This window comes from Arachis ipaensis, chromosome B7 (assembly GCF_059453495.1).
Source record: "Arachis ipaensis isolate K30076 ecotype BB chromosome B7, ASM5945349v1, whole genome shotgun sequence".
NCBI classification, from domain to species: domain Eukaryota; kingdom Viridiplantae; phylum Streptophyta; class Magnoliopsida; order Fabales; family Fabaceae; genus Arachis; species Arachis ipaensis.
Window position 1 is genome coordinate 141680730 of NC_142442.1, and position 25779 is coordinate 141706508.

Genomic DNA, 25779 nt, shown 5'->3' on the forward strand with positions numbered 1-25779 from the left:
GCCTTCGTATCTTCTGTTGCTTCTTCATTGCCAAGCTCTTCTCGCATTCGTTGTCCTTTCCATGAAATTGTTTGGACCATTTTGCTCTTCTTACTTGTTCCCCGAACCTGTGTCAGGTATTTCGCTTCTTCAGTAATGTCCTCTAATTGTACCTGTGCCTCTTCCTCTCTTTTTCTCTTCAGTCTTAAGCTATGAACAATCTTCTGAACCAAATCAATCTCATACTCATATGTTATTGTCGTTGCATGGTTGCTGTACTTTTCTCCCTCCTGATTGCCTCCAATTTCTCTTCTGTCTAAATCCAATTCCTGCTCATTCCCGCTCTTTTTTGTTCTCCTGATTGCCCTTTTCTCATTATCTAGTTGAAAATTATTCTTGGTTGGATTTTGGTGCACATCAGCCCTCTTGAATACTAATGCTTCATCATTTCTCCCAGGCCCATCTGTACTTTCTTGATTCCTGTGAAAGATCTCCTCAACTCGTTCGTTTCTGTCCATGTGATCCGCCTCCTGCATTATTGAAGTCTTTTGCTTATGGATCCATTGTATGGGCTCTACTCCATCCCTTTTCTGTTGCAAAGTGTTAAGTGGGCCATTCAAAGCTGGCCCAATTTCTATTTCACTAGGCCCTTTCTCCACATTTAAAAGATTCCTACTCCCATCCATCTCTTCTCCTGCAATCCCATCATGTCTATCATTATCTTTTTTCATTTCTTCTCCCAAGTGCTGAGTATCACCATTTTCGAGAAATTGGGTATCTTTTTTCCCACTCATTCCTTCTACTTCCATCTGCTGCTCCTGCTGATAAAATGGGGCCTCCTCCACTTGTACAAATCCTGTTTGTTGTGAGAACCTTCTAGTAGCATGTAGTCCTATCCCTATACCCTTAGCTCTGGCTCTATCTACCTTCTCCTGACTTGCCTCTCTTTCTCTTCTATCTCTTTCCCATACCCACTCGCTATTCCCTGTGTCTTCACCACGCGCCACCGATGAACTCCCTTCTGGACTGTTATTACCACCACCCTTTTTTCTGATTCCCACCTTTTCAGCCTCTGCAATGATAGATCTAAGCCCTAGAACTGAAAGGTCTGGCCCATATTTTGGTAAACCTGAATTCTCACTATCCATTGCTATCACCTCTCTGCATCCTCTTTTATCATGCCCAATCCTTCCACAATTATAACAATAATCACATAACCTTTCATATTTAAAGGACGCCTTTGAATAGCTACCATCACTTCTCCTAAACCAAAATCCTGTCTTCAATGGCTCCAAAGCATTCACCTCTACTCTAACCCTCAAAAACTTCCTAAGCAAATTTCCATCAACATATGGATCTTCTACTTCCAACACTCTGCCCAATGAAGCCCCAATCTTCTCTGCAATATTCTTGTTTAGCTTCTCCAAAGGCAAAGCATGAACTTGAATCCAAATAGCAAGGAAATTATAACTTATCTCTTCAAAGGAAAGCTCTGGCCTCCACCACTGCAAGCTGAGCATATGCCCGTCCACCCTCCATGGACCTTCTTCATAACACTTCATAGCATCTTCTTCATTTTTAAAATTGAACAAATATGAGTTTGTACCCATATTTGAGATGATCAATCCTTGAGGCTCACCCCACATCTTATTTATTGTTTTTTCAACAGTAGTCTTGTTTACATTTTTCTCTGTCAAAAGTCTTCCAACTAGCTTCTTTGTTATTTGAAACTCACCGACATGATGGTCTTCATCTAGGTGAAGAACTTCTCCTCTTAAAATAGCCATGAGCTTGAAGTACTCTCTAACAAAGAGGAGACCTGGCCTCGGACACTTCTGATAGTTTTGGTTACTATTTCTATTTTTTCTTTGCGAAAGCTCCGCTGCCGGAGATGAACCAGCTTCCTGTCGAAGTAGTCGCTCTAGCTATCTAGAGAAATATGCTCTCCTTGCGAGAGAAAGAGACTTTTTATCTTTTCTCTTTTTGAGTCTGAAATGAGTTGTTTCTATCTGCACTCTTCTGGTGGCCCATATGACCCGACAGGCCTAATGGATTGTTACAGTTAGATTTTATCCTTGGCCAATGAGAATGAGAATGAATTTTTTCAATATTTGTTTTTGGTTAACAATTTTCTCAATTATTTTTTTTTCTTTCAAATGTTTTGTCAAGTGTGAAGTGTGAGAGGATTCATTCCCGATCCTCAATTATCTACGTAGACTATATTTGTTTGTTCGTTTGTTTGTTTGGGTCAAATTGTGAAATTTTCTTTTGGACTTGAAATTGTGATTCTTATCTTACCAAATGTCCCCGGAACCAATTGAAATTTCAGGAGCCCGTTTTTGGTAACCGGGGTAAATTACCCTTTCATCCACTAAATTGATTTGGACTGAATTCTTGAGCCTACCGGCTCTCTATACAATTTGATAGGTGTACTTTTGAAATTGACAAGTGTAGTCCAAGTTGGTCCCAAAAATCTAGAAGTTATACCAGAATTCAAATTTCAGGAGTGGAATATAAAAGGAATAAAACTCTTTTTAGTGTGTGTATGTGCGGTAAGTGTGTGTAATATAAGACAAAAAAAAAAAAAAAAAACCAAAACTAGTCTTTAGAAAGATTAAAAAAATAAATCTTTTTAGAGTTCATAAGATAATTAATAACCAAAAAAAAAAAAGAAACAGAAAATTATAAGATTATTACATTTTTTCCAAGTTACTATTTTATTAGCAAAAACTGAAATGATGGTTTAGTCATAGCAAAAAAGCCTCATCTAGATACTAATGGGGGACAATGATGGTTAGAAAAGCAAAGGTGGTATTTTTAGTTAAATCAATGTATTTTGTGATTTTGTAGTCCCTCTTTATCTACTACTTGTATAATTGCCGTGGCTCCTGAAGCCACGCGTCAGTTCCTCAATAACTTAGAATAAAAAAATTGAAACGGTGAGTAAGGTAAATACGTTACATTCTTCTCTCCCCTTATCTTTTCCCTCTTTATCTCTCTTTCGCTTCAACCTGTGCCGTCCTCTCTCTTTTTCTTCTGAAATTCTAAATCCAACCTTCCCCTTCTTTTTCTCATAGATAGCCAACTCACTTCTCCTGCTCCGGATAATCTCTGGCCATTAACGCTCTGTTTATCGCTCTCCCTGTCTCCCAAATCCTCATTTATGTAAGGCATATCTCGCGCTCTCGAACGGCGTATCTTCAACATCGTTTTTGTCAAGCTCCATCTGAAAACCCTAACCGATTGAGCTAAGCAGAGAGATGCCGGCGATGCTGAGAGACTGAGATCTCTGTTGCGGGCTTCACACGCTCACGAAGAGCGTTAGCCCGGCGGCTTGCTTCAAAGCAATTGAGGAATCGCATCCCACTTCCTCGGCAACGGCAGTTGCAGCTACAAAGGTCCAATCATCATATTTTCAGGCGTCTTCGTTGTCGATTGGGTTTTTTGTTTTGATATAAGATGTTGCGTTCCAGTAACAGTAATTGTTTTTGGTCCTGTTTATCCATTCCCTTCTGATTTCCTTCTGAAAATTGGGTGGTTTTGTTCGTATTGCTGCTTGTGTGATAGATGAAACAAATCAACTATGCTTAGTATCAACTGATTCAGAAAAGCTCTTCTCTAATCTCACCCGCTGGAAGGAATGTTGGAAGAAATGACTCAGAATCATCAGAATGTGGAGTTTAATTGATCATAGGGAGGAGAATGAAGAACATGCTTTTCTTCGGCTTCTGATAATGGATAAAGAAGTTAGTTATTATAGCTATTTTGATAGTTTTGTTGAATAAGTTTGTATAGCAAAATTTTAGTCACTTTAATTAGCCATTTGAATTGGATAATAACTGTTCAATGCACAGATTTAATCATGCTGGTTCAGATGCTTTTTGAACTTTTCTTTAACTAAAAATTTTATATGATGTTGACTAGAAACATAAATTGAGTTTACTACTACACGTGTGGAGTGTGAGTGTTGATATTTCCTTATCTTACTGTGTTCTTTGGGGCTTTTATTTGTATGTGAAAATTCCAAAATATCTTCAATTTCCTAACTGATTTAAGGTGCTGGAAATGACACGCTTTAAAGTTTCTCAAATAAATTTTTACTCATAAGAAGGTCTCAAATTTCTGTATAATTTGTTCTTACTTTTGGTTAATGATTTGGACCCTTTCTTCCGGGTGTGAAAATTCTGAAATTGTGTTTGACTCTGTGTTCTCGGGTTTCCTTTGTTGTTTGTAGATTTTATTCCGGGCTGAAAATGCTAGAATAATTGCAATAACATAAAGGTGTAGTATTTGTGTGTTCAAATCAGTGTAACAAAAACTTAGTGGCTTCAATTAGTCACTTGAATTGGATACTGCCTAATTAGTGAAATGACATGCTTTCAAATTTCAGTTTTTGATATTTTCTCATTTAAAGATTTCAAGGTTCTTTTTGTTCTTTGTTATAAGTTTGGGTGTATTCTTTGGATTTTTAATCTTGAGTTTGAATATGCTAAAAGCTTTTCAAAATAAGTAAACAAGTGCAGTTTTGATTTGATCAATTTATGCATTCAAGTTTGAAAAACTATTGTGTTAAAACTGTGGAAAATTCTTTAAAAATCTGTATGGTGTAATTTCAAGCACTGGGTTCCTTTATTTTATTCATGAATTCCACGATCCGATTGCTTTTTGTTTGATTTTCTCTGATTTAAACAAACCAAATGAACCAAATTCAGTTATCATTCCATTCATATTTGATGTGCACACAGAAATAAAAAGCATAGCTTGGATCTACTAAGTCATCAAGAACAGATGAAAAGATTAGGACATCACCTTAAACTATTGTTCAGTGATAAGAAACCATCACAATATCAGACAAAACAACTCTGCAGAGGTTTCTGTCAGGTAAACACTGATAAGATTTGTTCATTCTTAATGGTTTCAATATTATATATGTTATTGGGTTTTTGTTTCAGGGGACTAAGGTTGTTTCTCCAAACCAAGATGATTTTGCTATGATTTCACCAAGAATTAAACTGAGAGATGGGAGGCACCTGGCTTATCTTGAGAGAGGGGTTTCTAAGGATGTGGCAAAGTACAAGATCATCATTGTCCATGGTTTTGGAAGCTCCAAAGAGATGAACTTTCTCGCATCCCAAGTACAATTACTCATTCCCTGTCAACTTAAACAGAATAGTAGTACTATACAATTAAGATATTCATATGCTGAATAAGGTTACTCAACGTGTATATATACATATATACAGGAACTAATAGATGAACTAGGCATATATCTGCTGCAATATGACCGAGCTGGGTATGGAGAAAGTGATCCAAATCCCAAACGCTCGCACAAAAGTGAAGCACTTGACATTCAAGAACTTGCTGATCAGTTAGAGTCAGGGCCACAGTTCTATGTCATTGGAGTCTCAATGGGTTCATATGCTACATGGAGTTGCCTTCAGTACTTACCCCACAGGTACAGAATTACAACCTTCCATATGGATATATAGATTGCAAGACAAAATAGTCTATTAGGATTTGTTTGATAAGAGGGAAATTGATAAGAGATTAATTGAGTATCCAGCTGGATTTTGATCTGAGATTGCATCGCAGTTAGGGAAGCGATCCCTGGTTCGAACCTCTTCATTCTCCCTATCTCTGACCCAATATCACCTTTACTTAATTTCACTGCTCATAACTATACATAATATGGATCTTGATTAATTAGTGAAATTTTAATTTCTGTGTGGAAATTACTTAATTCAGAACGCCAACGATTATGTGTTTTCATCTGTTTCACATTAAGAGTACTGTCCACATGCAGTAGTAGGAGTATATATGCTTTTACATTTCCTATTTCCTCTTATATATATGCTTTCTGTGTGTAACAAACTCTGCTTAATGCTTAATTAAATTTGATTAGCTTTCATATTCCTAATTAAGATAGTATTTTGTTGAACCAGATTGGGGTTGGGTGCTTATTAGAGAAGCTAATAAGGCTAATAATTTGAATTTCCTCATATAGAGCTGAAGCTTGCCGGACTTATTTTTTTTCTTGCTTATATTTATATAAATTATATTTAATTTGTTCTTTTTTTTTTGTGGTTTAGTAATGTTTTTTTTTTGAGATAATGCATATTTTAGAACGAGCGAAATGAGAAGAACCGGTTGATTGTAGAAAGAGAAAAAGCTTTTAGCTTTTTTTGAAGTTATAGATTGGTTTTTGATATATATATTTAGTGGTTATAATATTTTATATGCTAAAGTTTTTGCTTCTTTTATGGGTTGTTATGTTAATATAATACATTGGAATGAGGAGTTGTGTTGAGACAATTTTGCTTCTTTTGGTTTTAATTTCTATTTATCTCTTACTTCTATTTAGCAGCAGAGAAAGAAGAAGAACAACTCGAGCATGGCACAAACGCTAGCGATGCCTATAGCTCCCTCTCTCGCCCTAATCTCAAACCCTAGACCTCTTTCCAGAGCCGTCTATTTCCCTGTTCTCAACCCTCCCAAGGTAACATAAAACAAACTCTACCTTACATTTCTGAAATTTGTTTGTTTACTTTCGAATTTGTGTGCTCAGGTGAGAGAGTTAAGCATAGAGTGCGCTCGAGTTGGCGGAGTGGAGATTCCGAACAAGAGAATTGAGTTCTCGCTACAGTACATCCATGGAATCGGAAGGAGCAGAGCTCGCAAGATTCTCTGCGATATAAGCATGGACAACAAGATCACTAAGGATCTCAGCGAAGAGGATCTCATCACTCTTAGAGATGAAGTCTCCAAATACGTCATTGAAGGCGATTTGGTTAGTTTCCTTTCGCTTAAACCATTCAATTAATTAAGAAGAAAGTTTAATTTATTGATGTGTTTATTGATTTTCTCAGAGGAGGTTTAATGCGCTGAATATAAGGAGATTGAAGGAGATTCAATGTTATAGAGGATAGGTAGATAGGTACGTTTGCTGAAGAAGGCAAACAAAATATCAGTGCTATGCGATGCCGAAGTCGCACTCATCATCTTCTCTACCAAAGGCAAGCTCTTCGAATATTCCAGCGATCCCTGGTTCGTACCTCTTCATTCTCCCTCTCTCTGACCCAATATCACCTTTACTTAATTTCACTGCTCATAACTATACATAATATGGATCTTGATTAATTAGTGAAATTTTAATTTCTGTGTGGAAATTACTTAATTCAGAATGCCACTGATTATGTGTTTTCATCTGTTTCACATTAAGAGTACTGTCCACATGCAGTAGTAGTAGAAGAAAAAATTGAACAATGAATGATTTCAAATTTTAAAGGTAGAAGAAAAACAGAAAAGTTATTGCTTATTAATGTGATGATTTTGTGGGTTGGAAGTGTTCAAGTAGCTGCTTCTCAAAGAGTATTTTTATGGAATACGGATTGAATCAAAATGAAGAAGCAAGAACAGAGTTGAGAGCAGTAGATGCGTGGATACTGACTGACAAGCCTTACTCTCATCAATCCATTCATTCGGTAAGCTTCAATCTCCATTCCCAGTTCTTCCCCTTCTTGGATCGGTTTTTGGCTATGATATCTTGGTGTTTCAGGTTTCTTTCTTTTCCTAACCCTTATTGATATAGCTACCTGTGCGATTAGGGTTCATGGAAAAGGATCCTGGGAACAAATTTTTTTTGGTCTGATTTGTCAGATTCATTTAAAGATCGGTGGTAGTTCTCAAGAGGAAATCAGCCTAGGGTTCATGTCACTCTGCCTCTCTCTTATCTTGAGAAACAACAAGTTAGGTGGGAATTTTTACGGCGGCCCTGTCCTTTCTCTGTCCCCTTCCATCATGTGGCGTGTTTCACTGTTCAATCCGAATTTCCTGTGATGTAGGTATGTAGTGGTTATGACTTATTTCAGATTCTTTGATATTTGTTTACTTTGATACTCAAGTTTCCTTTCAATTAACAGGATTTGTTTTTGTCCCTGTTTGGGCGTTCTTTTCTGATTCTGTTTTGAAAATTGGATTTTTTGTTTGGATATAAGATATTTTGTTCCAGTAACAGTAATTATTTTTGGTTCTGTTCATCCATTCCCTTCTGATTTCCTTCTGAAAATTGGGTGGTTTTGTTTGTATTGCTGCTTGTGTGATAGATGAAACAAATGAACTATGCTTAGTGTCAACTGATTCAAAAAAGCTCCTCTTTAATCTCACCTCCTGGAAGGAATGTTGGAAGATAACACTCAGAATCATCAGAATGAGGAGTTTAATTGATCATAGGGAGGAGAATGAAGAACATGCTTTTCTTCGGCTTCTGATAATGGATAAAGAAGTTAGTTATTATAGCTATTTTGATAGTTTTGTTGAATAAGTTTGTATAGAAAAATTTTAGTCGCTTTAATTAGTCATTTGAAATGGATAATAACTGTTCAATGCACAGATTTAATCATGCTGCTTCAGATGCTTTTTGAACTTTTTTTAACTAAAAGTTTTATATGATGTTGACTAGAAACATAAATTGAGTTTACTACTACACATGTGTGGAGTGTGAGTGTTGATATTTCCTTATCTTATTCGATTTCAGTTTTATTGTGTTCTTTGGGGATTTTATTTGTATGTGAAAATTCCAAAATATCTTTAATTTCCTAACTGATTTAAGGTGCTAGAAATGACACGCTTTAAAGTTTCTCAAATAAATTTTTACTCATAAGAAGGTCTCGAATTTCTGTATAATTTGTTCTTACTTTTGGTTAATGATTTGTACCCTTTCTTCCGGTTGTGAAAATTCTGAAATTGTGTTTGACTCTGTGTTCTCGGTTTTCCTTTGTTGTTTGTAGATTTTATTCCGGGTTGAAAATTCTAGAATAATTGCAATAACATAAAAGTGTCAGTTTAACAAAAACTTAGTGGCTTTGATTAGTCACTTGAATTTGATACTGCCTAATTAGTGAAATGACATGCTTTCAAATTTCAGTTTTTGATATTTTCTCATTCAAAGATTTCAAGGTTCTTTTTGTTCTTTATTATAAGTTTGGGTGTATTCTTCGGATTTTTAATCTTGAGTTTGAATATGCTAAAAGCTTTTCAAAATAAGTGAACAAGTGCGGTTTTAATTTGACCAATTTATGCATTCAAGTTCGAAAAACTAATTGTGTTAAAACAGTGGAAAATTCTTTAAAAATCTGTATGGTGTAATTTCAACCGCTGGTTCCTTTATTTTATTCTTTATTGTTTCTTTGATCTTTTGGTCTTTATTTTCTTGGGTACTTATTGTATCAATGCATATTTTGTTTCCCTCTTTTATGAGAGATGGGCATGATGGATGATGATTTGCTTTTGATGGTCCGCTCTGGTGTTTGCAGTGGCGGCGGTGGCACTACTAGGTATGACTTTCATTCATATTATTCTGTTTTTTTTTTCTCATTTTATTTTTCACCTTTGTGGCTTGATATGGTTCAATTTCAATTGCTGCCTTCCTCATTTTGTATGTCGAGAAGTCATTACCTGTTTTCTTACTACTGGTTATTTTCTTTTTTTTTTTTTTGTTTTTCTGTTGTTTTTTGTCACAACCAAATTGAGTGTTAGATTCACCTTTGTGCCCTTTTTTTGTCTTCGGAGTCAAAATTACCTTTGTGCCTTATTTATATACAAGTGTACACCACTCTGGTCATTGGTGTAGGTTGTATTGTGTCGCGTCTTTGCCTTGATTCTTTCCCATTATCTCAGTGGGATTCAAAGTGGGTAAGGGTTTTGTTTCTGAAATTAATTTTGTTTATCATCATTGTCTTTTCTAGATATTATTGTGTTTCACATAATTATGAATTCACTGTATTTAATTCTAAGGTTTCTTTGAATGTCTTTCAAAATTTACAGGCTTTTGTGGGATTAAGTTTTTCTTGCAAGCTGTTAAAATTTGATGTAAATAGATTTTCGTGATTTTTGTGTTGAAGTTGTGTGTGATTATGATACTGTTATCCTTCAGTGTGGTTGACATCTGGCCAATGCTCGATTCGGATTTGTTTTTGGATTGTGCTCTCTTTTTTCTTATTGATTTGGTTGTTATATTTTCATATTAAAATCTATGCTGATAAGAATCAAACTAGGATATGAAGATTTCTGCGATTGAAATATCTTCAAAGCCTGTGGTTATTAGGAGTTCTACTACCTTTAAAAGCGAGAAATTTGAAAAAGGTATACCGTTTTTTATATTCATTTCTATGAGAATTGGCACAATAGAAAAGCAAACAAGAGTTTAGATTTTGAATTTTGAAAGCAAGGAAAAATTGATTTTGAGCACAATCTTTCCGTTTTTGGATCAGATTAAACTCATATTTAAAAATCAGATCATTACTTGATTTCTTCTCTCTCTCTCTCTCTGTGCATGTGTGCGTATGCGCGTGCGCGCGTGCGTGTGTGTGGTTCAAAATACCTAGATATATTTCTCATAATTGTCACAACAGCTGCAAATTGTATCATTTTATTTTAATTGCAAAATATAGTTGCTGAATTAATCTTCAATTTTTTTTCTTATTCAAAGGAGTGAAAAAAGATAAGTTAATATGTTTACAATGTGCAATTTAGGCCGCTGATTTTTTTTTGTTTGTCTGTTTCACAGATCTTTGGGTTATTTATTTATTTATTTATTTTATGCAAAATAAAAGATCTAAGAAAGTGGCGTTTGGATTTTTGTCCGGGTGGAACTCATAATTTCGGATAACTTTGTTTATTTATTTGTTTTATTAAAATTAAATTTGTTTTGTATCATCATGTTTTCTATGCATTATTGTGTTTACCATTATTATGAATTCACAGTTATTTATTCTTAGGATTTTTGAATGTCTTTCAAAATTTACAGGCTTTTGTGAGATTAATTGTTTTGTTTTAAACTGCTATATTTTTTATGTAAATAAATTTTCATGATTTTTGTTGTTAAGTTGTATGTGATTATGTCAATGTTATCCTCTACTTATATTGATATTTGGATGCCAATTAACTTTTTTTATAATGTGATTTCTTCATTGATAAAGATATATAAGAGAGCGATTGAGGTTGTTGTTGGTTTCGGTTCTCAAATTGCAATACAGTTTTACTGCATATGAAAATGAGGTCAGAAAATTTTCAAGAAAGTTAAGGTAAAAATTTTCCCCTTTGACCTCTGTGTATAAACTGTGATCTCTGTGTATGGAGTTTATATTTCATTTCCAAATAATCCATCGAGTTTGTTGGATGTCTGAACTTCTTTGATTAATATTTTTGGATGAAATTTACTTTTATTGTCACATTGGACCTGTAAAACGTGTATTTTTAAGATGGTATCTGACAAATAAAATTTTTAACTTTAATAAAAAACCAGATATTTATTTTTTTCAGTGATGATACTAAATCATTTTTTAATCTTTGGATTACTAATCCCATATTCCTTAATTTTGACTCTATTTCTCAATCTTAAAAGATATAATTTATGCACTTGAATGATAAAGTTCTTTTGTTTTAAAAAGTGGAAAAATCTATAAAAATTCGATATGGTTCAATTTCAATGGTTGGCTTCCTCATTTGCTTCATATTGGAGCTATTTATCTCTTATATTTCTCATTTTTCCACCATTTGGTTCGCATTGAAACTCTTAACTTTTATTTTTTTAACTCTTAAATGATTAATTTTTATACATTTATATTTAAAAAACTTCTGTACTAAAAAGTAGAAAATTCTATACAAATCAATCCAATGCACTTTCTTTCTATTGAATTTGTAACCACCAAATATCTCTTGTTTGCCTTTTCATATTCTCCTTTTATATTAGTTACTTTTTTTATTATTTCATTCGTTATTATTATTACTAAATGCCGTTTAACAAGTTCTGTTCTTCTTTTGCCATAGTCATTGACAAATCCTTGGCATGTTTGTGCATTTACTAAATGCCATTTTTTTAATGTTCTCTTTTTAGGAATAAAAAAATGAAAAATAAAAAATAAGCATTATCTTATGGCATATGTAAATTTTTACTCTAATATAACTTTATTAAGATATTATTATAGTTTTGTTGCACTTTATCCACTTGGATATGTTTATAAATAGATTCAGTTTTCCTTGGTTTAATCACAGCTGTCTAAGTTCTTTCTACTTCCTTGGTGTTGTTAATTTAAAAAGTTTGTTAGTGTTTTAGCAATTGTTAGTTTACCAATTCTCTGTCCCTTAACTTAGACGAGAACATACATACCAAAAATGAAAACATATTATTCTTTTTCGATTTTCTGTTAGGTTCTTCGTTTTCAGTATGCAGTGATTTTATTAGGGTTTGCAATTGTGCTCCTGATTTCCCACTGGGGTTTGTGTGTTTTAAATCTGAGTTTTGTAATTTTCCGTTGATTTTAGTACTCAATTTTCTATAACGTACACTGAACTATTGAGCTATTAATACTCATACACACTTGATTTAGGGTAGGGTTTAGGGAGGGGGATGATTTGTGGGAGATTGCTGATTGGAATATGGGTCAAATTGAAAAGCTAGATTTGTGGTCATGGAGCTGTCTTTTCGCTTTCATGATGGCAATTGTGAGGTGATCCAATGGCTTCGACAGGTTAGTAGGCATTAGATTGATTTAAGTTTTCTTATGATGTATTCATTCATTGGCACCCTTGCTCTATTAGGTCTTTCTTTATTTTTTTCAATTTTTTGTTGGAAAAAGCTACAGCAATAATAGAAGTATAATGTCTAAAATTAGTTTGAGTATTTAAAATATATAACTATAAGTTCTGAAATAAATTTGGAAATAAGGAAGTTTATTACAATGCACAAAATGAGTTAAATAAACATTATTATTAGAAAACTGTCTCGTGGGATTGCTGATAATTTAGATGACCCAAAATACAAGCATTACAAATATTGGTCTAACCCCTTAGAAACAAGGTGAGATCCTATACTTAATTACTTTAGTAAACATTTTGTAGAAGTTGCACACAAGAAGACTGCCAATCTAGAATCTGACTATTGTTGGCACTTGGCTACTACGTAATTAATCATTTTATTACCTTGGTTTGGGGTATTGATAGATTCTTGCTTTTGCTATCTTCTATAATGTTGTATCCTGCTGTCTTTTAAAATCCGTTGTTTATTCATACTACTTCTCTTTATGGTTTGTGTTATATTTTTGTCCTGCTGCTGCAGATTACCACATGCTCCAAATATGGAGATTTACTCTATGTATGGGGTCGGAATTCTAATGTAAAGAGCCTATGTTTATAAGTCAACCTCTCAATCGGAATGCTACATTCCGTTTCAGATTGACACATCAGCAATTGGTGGAGATGAGGACCCTTTTTTAAAGGATGGAGTTTATAGTGCCAACGGGGATGAAACCGATCCTCTTTTAAGCGCTGGTTTCATTTGTGCAAGAGGTTGGCGGGAAAAAATCCACTTTAATCCTTCAGGCATCTAAACGTTCATAAGGGAGTATGAAGACGCTGCTCCGGCTAATCTTCTCGAAGGAAGGGGAACCCAGAGTGGTGCTCATGATATATTGGGGAACTTTGCACTTATTGAAGATATTATACGAGTAACAGCAGGAGCCTCTGGTGAGGACTTAGGAGGACATAGAGTTCACTCAGATTTTCAAAGGGTCTCAATGTTAACTCTCAGTGCAATAAATGTTCCGGCTGGCAGCTGTTCCTTTGTTAAATTATTTTTTACTTTTTGGATTATAAATATTCATTGTTACCTTAGTTTAACATGAGTATTACCCATGAGGTTATAAAGAACTGTTGTTAGGAATTAAATGAAAATGTGCACTAATCTTTGATCATTTTAGCATTGGCATTGTGACACCAAACCAATCATTTTTGTGTTGTGAGTTTTTTGAAATGTTACCTATTCTATATGTTTGTGTTTTGGATTAATTTTAAGACACTTCTCAGTTGTATCATATCATTAATAATTTTCTCTTTTGGTGCATGCGTTTATCTTCTTTCGATAGTGCTCCTACTAACACATATACTTAAAATGTTGACAAGGATATGTGTACACTATAAAATCAGTCATGATTTTTTATTCCACTTATTGTTTTTTTTATTGGATAAAGTAATTTTAAAAATATTTGGATCTTTTTAGCTCTCTCTCGTGTCAATTTGAGAGTCAAATACGCAATTTTCTGAATACACAATTTTGATATTAATGGCACAAAATTATAAATAAAAATTTTTCACAAGAAAAAAATTAGAACATCATGTATTATTAACGTATATTAGAATAGCATCAATTTATAGATATTTGTTTGAATCAACATAAAAATATAATTTTATTATTTTAAAACACAATGAGTTGTATTAACATTACGCATAATCAAATTATTAGTTAATAAGTTGTCTTTAAGTAGGTTAATAACTTCGTTCACTTACCATATTTTTCAGGCTCTTGTGACTCAACTCGAATAGTTTACTTATGATTAGTTGATTTACTGTATAGTAAGTTTAACTATATATTTTATAATAATAATTATGTTGTTATTGTGTGAGGAGAATTACTTGCATTTGAGATCTTAGGTCAATAAATTTGTGACTTGCGTATGTGTGAAATTTTTTTTAAACTTGATATTATTTGTTTAGCTCATAACTAATAACTAATATGAATTTTTTGTGTGTTATTATTATGTTTTACTGATAACATTTTTAATTTATTAGGAAACCAGATATTTTTTTTAGGTTCAAGTATCAAACTAAAGCAATTTTTACTCTTTTGATTACTGATGATTTTTCTCAATTTTGACTCTTATTTATCTCAATGTTAGAAGATTTAATTTTATGCATTTAAATAATAATATTTTTTGTTGTAATACGTGAAAAATCCTATAAAATCTTATACGGTTCAATTTCAATTGCTCCCTTCCTTAAATTTTAATGCGATGAAAGAATTCTTTTTATATACATAAATTATATTGATTTTGGTTCTTATTTATGTTTATCTTTTTAATTGTATTGTTTATATTTTTAAGTTGTATTTGTTGTTGCATAATTTATGAAGTTGAACAAGATACAATGTTCTATGAGATAGGATTTCTATAGCCAATTCTAAGACGTGCTCATCAAAATTAATGTTTTGAAAAGCAACGATACTTATGCAAACTATGAAGAGTTAGGAAAAAATACTTATATATTGAGTAGTGATAGAGTAAATAAATCTGTTACATTTTGTTAAGAATTGAACAATAAAAGTACCTTTTATCAACTTAAAAAGTGACAATCCAAAAACACTAAAAAAACAAATCCAAAAGAAGGAACCGAAATTTTCAACCCGTGCATTGCACGGGTCTTCTGCTAGTTTACTATATATAGTGTAAATATAGAAAAAAGTTGGTGTATAAATTTTTTCCTAAAATGTTTTTTATTATAAATATCTATTATATATAATAAAAATATGAGAAGGAATTGGTATACAATTCTTTTTCTAAGTTGTCCATCATATATAATTTACAAATAAATATTTTATTAACTTCAAGAGTTGAATATATATATATATATGAAGTTAATTTTGATGCACTATCAGTATAAAGTAGCTTTACATATATATTCAATTATGTAACGCTACATCATCAAAAATAACTTCTATTTTCATTAATTACGTGAATGATCATCCAGAAGAATTGATGTGATTGGACGATTGTGTAAAGTATTTTAGACGGTTGGTGCATCAAAATTAAACTCTACTTTTTTAGTTTTAGCATAATATATTTACTATCTTGACAAAAACTAATTTTGTTATCCATATCTAATTTATAACAAGAACATTAGTAGATAGTAGAAAACTAATCTAAAACTATTTTATTTTATATTTTTTAATTATCATTTATCTTATTTTATATTCTTTAATTAATAATATTAAATATAATAAGTATATAATTATAAACGTTAACAAAAATACTTTTTGTACACTAAAATCAGCCACTAATATATTTGTGTATAAATACATATGTAGTTTAATTTATTTTCAATATGTATTTATATTTTAGTATGTATTTTATACTGATGGACGGTAATTGATTTTGATGACTGATTTTGGTGTACACGTATCATACCTCAAACGTTAAACAAAATAAAGTAACTTTGATTTATAAAAAAGGTAGATCAAGAGATACATTAGTGTCTATATATCAATATAACGACCCTATTTATTATATGCCAAAATGATCCTTCCCTTTGAAAGCGCCGTTTTTTGAAAGCACTCATTTTTTTCTGAAAGTTGAGATGTTTTGCAAAAATAGTAGCTGAGTGGAAACTGTAGCAATGTGATGTGAGAATGACAGTGACTTTTTTGGTTTATGTACACAAGGATCCAAAACCCATCATTTCACCTTTCCATTTAAATATACAAACCATGAAGCCAAACGTGTATTCCATGCGCTTATTTTACCCCCAATTCATGCATACAAGTTTGTTTTGTTTTTTTTTTTTTTTTCATTCACGGCTTCTCGTCGTGAAATGTGCTTGTTCAAGTTGCACTAATTAACTTCACTCTTAAAAAGGTTTAAGGTAAGTGATGATAACATGAACACGTTTTTCTCATTGTCTGATACCACCTAGACAATAAGACGAAGAATTGACTCGAGCATTAGTCATGGAAATAGAACAGTTCAGGCCACAGACATTTTAAAGTCTTAAGGTAGTGTTTGGTGGAGAGACAGAGATTGAAAGATTGAAACTGAAAGATAGAAACTAAGAGACAGAGATTGAAATAAATCTCAGTATTCTGTTTGGTGCAAAGTAAGAGACAGAAATTAAAATAAAAATGAAGCTCTAATTTGATTTGCACAAAGAGTAAAATTGGAATTAATTAATTGAAATGAGAGTATTTTAGGTATAAAATGTTATTAAAGTTTCAATCTCCGTCTTTAAAAATTTTAGTCCCCTGTGTCCCCACTTTCTGGAGGTATTGAAATACTGAAATTTTGGGGATAGAGACAGAAATTTTAGTACCAGTCTCTGTGTCAACAAACATGATACTGAGTCTCAGTCTCTCAGTCTCTGTCCCAGTACCTCAAAACAAACGCTACCTTACAGATCAGAGGTGCAATACGCAGTGGCGGAACTAGATGAAATATTAGAGAAGGACAAAAAATATTTACATAATAAAATAAGACTAAAATAAAATTTTAAAAGAGATTAAATTAAAATTTACATATAATTTACATATAAAAAATTAAAATTAGGGAAGGCTATTGTCCCTTTTGCCCCTATGTGGTTCCCCCTCCCTGGCAATAAGTCTAGTATATTGGCTTGAGCTTGTTCATATATTAGACTAACTTAGTTTGGACTTGGTTAACAAAAAGACTTAAATGTGTAGTATTATTCTATATATATATATATATATATATATATATATAAAACTAAAATAGAAGTAGTTTAATAGAAAGTGCTTAAATATCATAAAAAGTCACAAATTCAAAACTTTTGTTACCACTTACAGTGTCAAGATCTGGGTTACATCAAATAGAGAGTCAATATTCACAGATAGTGATTTTAGTTTCAGCTTAATAGCATTAACAACGTGTTTCGCTTGCTATGGGAGAAATAAAATAGATCTTGCTCTTCCAAAAATTGCATTTCATACTAGTTTAATCAAGGGATTCTAAAAATACACAAAAGAATATTCCGATTCTGATTTGATTAACTAGTGTTTCGATATGGCAATGAAATTAAGATTATGACACTTACAAAAGAATGATATGATATGATCTTATTAAGTAATCTATCTTACACAACTAAAATAAGCAACTAGATTACAACTTGCAAGTCTAGAATATATATATATATATATATATATAAAAACCTTAAACCTATGAAGACTACAACAATATATATTTGTTGGAGGGGGCAACTATATCTTTTACAAAGCCTTTATCATGAAACAATGATGGAGAATTCTATCATCATCACCATAAATAGTGTTGGGCCAACTGCGGAGAGCTCTCGACCACTGGGGAGATTTCGGGAATGAATCAAGCGAGAGAACATAAGATGAGAAGACGCCACATCCAACTCAAAACCTTAAGGTGTCAAGTTAATTGGTCTCTCATCTTATAAACTCCTCACTCTTCCTTACTTTATTTGATGTGCGACTAACTTCAACACTCCTCACACTTGCAACACTAACAAATAGAAAGACACAAGCAAAAGAACTAGTTGAATACTACTTTCCCAAATTTTCAGTATTCAATTGAAGAAAGAAGTCCCTGCTAGTCCATGGTGCAAAAGATTATGAGCAATTGCATCCCTTGCCTTCATGGAACTCATGGATCTAAGAGCTACCTCAGGCACCATTTCATCATCAACAAGATCAAACTTGAGATCAGGATCCATCTCCTCATCCCTCAGCTCACAAATATTATGCAAAACACAACAAGCCCCAAGAACAACAGGCAAATCCTGAAGCTTGACCTCAGTCCTCTTCTGCAAGCAACACCACCTACTCTTCAACCTCTCAAAAGCATCCTTAGCAATCTTCTGAACCTCTCCAATCTTGTCATTGAAAGCATGCTGTGTCCAAGTCAAATTGTGCTGAGTATAAGGCACCAAAACCCAATCCATCAAAGGGTACCCTGAACCTCCAACAATCCAAAGACCCTTAGGTAAACCCCCATTATTAGCTCTCTGAAAAAGTGCAGACTTTTCCAAAACCTGATCATCATTCATTGAACCAGGCCAACCAATGCAAACATCAGTGAAAACCCCTTTGGGATCAACAACACCCTGAACAGTGATAGAGTAACTAGTCTTCTGGTTCCTCTCAGTGTGCTTCTTGTTGAAATAAGCAGCAACACTGATCTTTGGGGCAATAATGGGAACATGTGATGTGTACATAGATCCCACAACGTTGGGAATCCCTGAAACAGATTCAAACTCATTCTTCAGCTTCCTCAAAGAATAATCTTCATTGGGCCACTGCAAATACTTTGGCATAAGAACCGTTTTGATGGCGCTGCAAACCTCAAGAACAAGCTTATGGCAAGTTGAGATTCCCAAACCGAACCTTTTCGAAACGATTCTCAGAGGGTCACCGGTGGCCAACCTCCACAGGCAAACCGCCACACGCTGCCGTACCGGAATCGCGTTCCTCAAGGTGGTGTCTTCTTTGGCAATCACCGAATTGAGGTCGTCGCAGATCGAATCGAACGTTGCTCTTCCCATTCTGAACGCTTTTCTGAACTCTTGTTCGGGGAATTCGGGGCTGTTGCATTCGTCCCACCACGCTCCGGAACGGTCCTTCACCCACAGCCGGCGGTGCTGCGGTGGAGCTGCTGGCGTGGCACGTGGCTTTTTTCTCCTGGTTTGGTGGGATTGTTCTTCGAAATTGTGGTGGCGGACTAAGAACGAAGAAACGATAGCGCCCTTAAGTTTCTTGGTCTTCTTCTTGTTCTTCATTTGAAGGTTAAGAGGAATTGTGGGTCTCTGAAAAGTTTGGATTTTCATAGAATGCAATAAAACACAAGTGTCATAAGTGATGGAATAGAAATATAGCTTAGAGATTATGAGAGAAGAGAAGCTTCTCTTCACTCTTATTATTCGTCTCAAAACTCAACTCAAGAGTATCACTGTGTGAACGCTACCATTCATATCACTAATACAGTAAGAGGAATGTTAGTTTGAGTTTGTTTAAAGAGACGGACCTTAAGATACAAAATCGTGTTTGGTAAAAAAGATGTGGATAAAGACAATGTGTTTAGATACTGAATTAATATATTTTGTGTTTATTCTGATAGGAAGGATACGGAGACAATAACAAAGAACACAACTTATTTTTTATTTTTTCTTTTATTATTCTTATTAATTTTTAATAATTATATTTTTTATTGTTATACTTTTCATCTCAAATTTTTTGAATGAAAAAATGAGAATAAATTAAATTTTTATAATTTATTCTAGTTTATTATTCTATTTTCAGTGCCTTGTCCTATTCTATTATTAAAAACAACTGCAGCCTTAAAGCCATTTATAGGTTTAGCGGTGAATTAGGTATGGATATTTAAAAATGTGGATTAAAAATATATTTTTTAAATTTTTATATTAAAGAAATTAAAATAATCGTTAAGAATAATAATAAAAAAATAATTAATTTCAATGGCCTTAAATATTTCTCTTATGATACCCATTGTGATTATAATAAATCGGGTACTCCTAAGTCCTAACTAAATTTATCAGTTTTTTTTTTTCTCTAAAAAAATTATATTTGTGTTTAGGAATGACATTATTATCTAAATTTGTGAGTAAAGATGAAAATAAGTCGAACTAAGTTGAGTTTTGTTTTTGACAAATTTGATCTATATTATAAATAAATGTTCTAAATTTAGGTATATTATTTTTTATAGGTTTTTTTTTCAAGTTTGAATCAAATTTGTTTAAAATTCAACAAGTTTACGAGCTTATTTAAAAAATTTATTTTGTGAATTATAACTCAAAACAATAAATTTAAAATATCTAAATTGATATTAAATGTATTCTATAATTTATAATTCATAATTTGTAAAGTATAATTTGTTTATACATTCATCGTAAGTCAAATATCAGAACTATATTTACAATTTATTTTTCTTTTAACAAAAAAGTTATCATCTTAACTAGTTTTGATTATTGATTCTTTTTTATTTTGTTTTGTGTTTATTACAAGTGAATAGTTAAAAGTCTAAATTAAGAATAATTTATTTTTACAAAAAAATATTCTGATGAACCGGTCCAACGAATGTTTTAAGTTTTTTTTAAGCATTTGCTCTTACCTTTTTAACTAGTAGGTTTTTCAAAAAACTGAACTTAAAACGAGTCGAGCCACAGGTTAACGTCGAGTAGTCTGACCCACTTTTACCTTTACTTGTAGGTATTCACCCCTCTCTTATCCATTCGGGACAGGTTTTTAGCAGGGTGGGTCCTTGAACGGGACAGGACGAGGTCAGATTTAGGTAATACCTGACTCTACCCATCTCAGTATATATATAATATATATAAAATTATTAGTAAATTGATTAATAATATTGTATCATTTTTAAGTGTTTACTTTAATTTATGTTATGTATGTGATGATGATTATATAAATTTTTAAATTTAATTTTATTTATTAAATTTTAATAATTATAAGAGTGGGGTAGATACCCACGGAAATAGGTTACAGTTCAATTTTACTATCTATGAGTAGGAGCGAAGTGAATTCTATGCAAATTATTATAGGATGGAACAGAGTCAAAGTTAAATAAGACAAAAACTCATCCCTACCCATCTTATTACCATCCCTATTTGTGTTTATGAATTTTAAATAATTTAGTTAAATTTTATGATATAATAATAAAAATATTAAACAATGTGAACAATGGATATATCGGATATTCAATTATTCACTAGGTGTGCGGATGGTTATCCTAATATTAAGATTTAGGTGAGTAATTTGGAAGTGTAGTGTATTTTTATTTTATTGAGTCAGTTTTAGAACCTATTATTTACATTATTCAGAAAAATCATTGTCTACTTAACAAAGTCCATAACTAATATATAATTAATTATTGATTTCATGCTTGGTTTATAATATCATTCTAAAAATATTATTTAAAAAAACTCTTATCTGTACCAATTTGGAGAAAAGAAAATGGTAGGTAATTTGCATTGATAGTGATAACAGAGTTGGGTTGGGGGAGGGAGCAAGTGTGAACAGGATTGAGGGATAAGCATTATTTTCTTCAGAATGGAGTGCCATTGCCATTTGGATTCGGCGCTGTTAGGTACAGGATGATTGGAGATTCAGATATTTTTTTCCAACTTTTTATAAAATTTTTATTTATTTATTTCAAAATTCCCATAAGCAGGAGGCAGAGGTTAGTGTTAGAAAAGTGGGGTAATAACCCTCCAAATTAAAAATTTTAATATATCAAAATTACTAATTTTTATATTAATCTCCACTTAATTTAATTTATCTTTTTTTTAGAATTATATTTTTATATGAACCTCTCTTAAGAATTATTCTAATTCCAGCAAAGAATTGTTCTAACTCCCTCCATGTCCGTGAGTAAAATATATTAGAACTCACCAAATAGTAGTTTATATAAAAATGTTATTTATATATTAAAATTAGTCACTAAAATCAGTCACTAATATATTTATATATAAATATATGTGTGATTTAATTTATTTTTATAATATATTTATATTTCAACATATATTTTATACTAATGACTGATTTTGTTGGTTAATTTTGATATTTACGTAGCATAATCTGTTTTTTTTTTTTTTTAGCCAAGTAATGGCACAGGAAACAATACTAGGTGGGGCCTCATGGGTCCTACATTGATACCCTAAAGTCAACAATATAAACTACTTTTGACCATTTGTCTTTCCAAACATATAGAGTGGCTAACAAGCAACAACCTACAGTTAATTATGGTTGGATTATGGATGCCATGCCATGCCATGCATGCATTGGCTTCAAGAAAAAACCAAAACAATATGCATTTAATTTCCGCTATACATTATTCATTGAACTGTTTTACGGATCTGATGAATTGCTTGTCACTCATACTTGGGTCTTTATACAATTAATTAGGGATGGAATAAAAACAATATAATAATCATAGAGTATACAGTTGACACATTCAAGCGTTGACATTAACATTATTATTGTATAGTATTATTGTTCACCACTTGAGTCAATAAAATTAAATATCAGGTTTGTTATAATTTTCCTGAGCTTATTGTTTTTTTTTTTTTGAAACAAAGGAAGCTCAACACATTAAAGTGGAGCAAATAAAAGAAAGAAGAAGACACATAATCAGCTACCAACAAATAAACTAACCCCTACTATCCCCAGTACTCTCATCCTCCCCCAGGATCACCACCACTCCATTCCGTGTAGCTCATCAACGTCCTTGTGTGTATGACCTCCAGGCTTGCTCTTGTATTCTTGAAGATTCGTGCATTCCGTTCCAACTAGATGTTCCAAATCACTGCAAAGAACACTGACATCCACATCTTCTTCCCCTGTTGTCTATTATGCATTCCATGCCAACTCTCAAACATTTCTTTAACAGTTCCGGGAATCACCCACTTCCTTCCTAGTAACCTCAGCCACTTGCACCACACCTGCCATGTTACCTCACACCTAAGGAATAAATGCTCAACAGATTCTAATTCCTTGGTACACAGTACACACATACTATCCCCCAGAATGTTGACTCCTAGTTTAGTCAACCGCTCCTTGGTGTTAACTCTACCCACTAGCACAAACCACCCAAAGAGCTCAATTCTCGGAGGGACGAAACCTTTCCAAATGGAACTCGTGAAGCTATAACTCGTTATCTCAGCTGATAATGTCTCCGCTTGTATAGCCTGGATCACAGAACTAGTAGAGAAAATACCTTTATTTTCAAACTTCCACACCACATTGTCCTCCCTACCTGATGACAACCTCACTGGCCTTAACCTCTCATGCAGTTGATTGACAAGCTCCAGCTCCCATTGGAACAGTGCCCTCCTCCATTGAAAATTCCAAATCCAATCAAGCCCATCCCAAAAACCACACTCCCCGATGACAAGTCCTTGCTGACTGGAAATAGAGTAGAGTCTCGGATGACTTCCTTTCAGAGTACCACCTTGAACCCAGTTATCTTCCCAAAATCGAGTCTGCATACCATTACCTACTTCCATTGCCAGTCCACTTACCACTTTATCACGAATCCGCGGTTCTTTTATATTCAACTGACATATGTCCTTCCAAGGGCCACCCTTTACTGGTAAAGGCTGAGTTGCTAACATGACATCCGGGTTCAACTTATTACACGAACACACAATCTTCTTCCACAGCGGGCAATCCTCCTTTGAAAACCTCCACCACCACTTAAACAGAAGCGCTGTGTTTCTCAGCACTGCATCACCAACCCCCAATCCCCCAACCTTTTTTGGAGCCTGAACTATCTCCCACTTTACCATAGGTATACCATAGTTCCCGTTCTCCCTACACCACATAAAGTTCCGTTGTAAAGCAATCAGCTTGTCCGCTACCGCCTTCGGCATCTTGTATAGACTAAGGTAGTAGATGGGGAGACTATTCAGCACCGATTTGATAAGGACCAGCTTACCTAATTTATTCAAAACCTTGGCTTTCCACAAACTCAGCTTCTGTTCCACCTTATCAATGATTGGTTTCCAAGTCTTCACCAAGCGCGGATTCGCACCTAGAGAAACTCCCAAGTATCTAACCGGTAAAGAAGCTTGTTGGCATCCCAGCAGTCCACATGCCTGATCAATCCATCCTTGCTCACAGTTCACCGATATCAGATTCGATTTATCAAAGTTAATGCTCAGTCCAGACATCAACTCAAAGCACCGTAACAGTCTCTTATAGTTTACAATTGTTTCAGTCTCTTATATTATTGTTTCAGTCTCTTATAATTTAATCCATCCTGAGCTTATTGTTAGATTCACAATTTCACACTTGTACCGGTTTGTTCAATTAGACATCCAGTTCAGCTAATTTTCTTTTTATCGATCCCAGATATGATTAGTTGATTACCTACTTGTTAATTACGTAAGGAACTTGGCATATTTAATTGAAAAAGACAAGGGTTTGAAAACAGAAATGAAGGACCCAGCAATCAACACACACGCAAAACAACAAATCGTCACAACAAGTTCACACACATTTGGCTTTCTGAAAAAATTCAGGCCCAGTCAATTTCAGGTGAAATTAATAGCTGAGAATTATTAAATAATTTAAATAATTTAACTAAATTTTTATCTAACGACTTTCAATTATCAACTTCACATAAAGTTGACTACACCTAAATTTCTATCTCTACATAAGTTGGTAAAATAATTTTGTTCATGTGGAATAATAAAAGCCGGATTTGGATCCACTAAAGTTTGAATTTCACTTTAGAGAATAAAATGTGATCTTCTACCCTTGAATAGTTTCTCTTTTATATTTATTATTGGTCCCACCTATAAAATTAATGGTGAGAGATCACACTTTACTCTTTAAAGTGAAATTCAAACTTTAGAGGATCCAAATCCAATAAAAAGTCAATCAATTACTTGATACTTAATGCTTATATTATTGATACTAAGTCACCAATTTTATGGATTTCTGTGTGAATGTTGATCCTAATAAAGTGTTAATTATTTTTTGTTGGTATTTATTTTGATATGCTGACTAATTTATACGTATGGGCATGATAAAAAAATCAATAAATAAATTTTTTTATATGAATTATACCTTTTTAGTCATCATTTATTATTTATTTTTTTTAGAAAATATTATATCAACATAAATACTAAAATATCTTTATAAACAATTTTAAATAAATATATATATTTTTATGATTATTTTGTTAAAAGACTAAATAATCTTTTTCTATTGTTATGACTAAAATATTTTTCTGCAATAAAAAAATTTAAAATTAAATCTTAATTTAATAATCCCAAAAAATAAAACTAAATTTTCAGAAAACAAATTGAAAATCCAGCATCACCAATATCATCATTCATAATAATGAAATTAACCCTATTTTGAATCGTTTTTTATGGCAATCCAACAACAAAGCAAAAGTCAAATTCAAACACCCCCCCCCCCATTACAGCACCCCAAATAACCCCACCTTCAAAAAATCCAATTTTTCATACATGTGAAAGAGTAATAATGGTTACAATGGTGTTTGGGATTATGTTTGGTGCATTTTATTATGTTTCATACATGTGAAACATATGCGAAGAGAAGATGAACAAGTTTATAATTTATTTTTGGAAATTTGGTTTTGTTTTTCATTTTTGTTTTTTAAAATTATTAGAATAAGATTTGATTTTAATTTTTTTTTAAAATTTTAAAAGAATTCTGAT

General features: G+C 32.9%; 1 protein-coding gene across 18 annotated transcripts; it reads left to right on the forward strand.

The window, feature by feature from the left end:
- The first annotated feature begins 2956 nt into the window (after positions 1-2956).
- LOC107643744 (small ribosomal subunit protein uS13c) lies at positions 2957-13727 on the forward strand. 18 transcript variants are annotated; one of them, XM_088493138.1, is made up of 16 exons: positions 2972-3377; positions 3547-3725; positions 4725-4860; positions 4932-5114; positions 5223-5434; positions 6341-6475; positions 6545-6766; positions 6846-7023; positions 7323-7460; positions 7584-7820; positions 8082-8260; positions 9236-9311; positions 10032-10119; positions 10956-11060; positions 12366-12506; positions 13094-13727. In XM_088493138.1, the coding sequence occupies exons 3-6, from the start codon at positions 4768-4770 to the stop codon at positions 6384-6386; spliced, it is 534 nt and encodes a 177-aa protein (XP_088349264.1). In that variant the 5' UTR covers positions 2972-3377; positions 3547-3725; positions 4725-4767; the 3' UTR covers positions 6387-6475; positions 6545-6766; positions 6846-7023; positions 7323-7460; positions 7584-7820; positions 8082-8260; positions 9236-9311; positions 10032-10119; positions 10956-11060; positions 12366-12506; positions 13094-13727. The 18 variants fall into 18 exon arrangements, with proteins under 18 accessions (XP_088349274.1, XP_088349272.1, XP_088349265.1 ...); XM_088493136.1 differs by having other exon boundaries at positions 10041-10119; XM_088493148.1 differs by lacking the exon at positions 10032-10119 and having other exon boundaries at positions 2957-3377; positions 6344-6475; positions 12371-12506.
- Positions 13728-25779: the final 12052 nt, after the last annotated feature.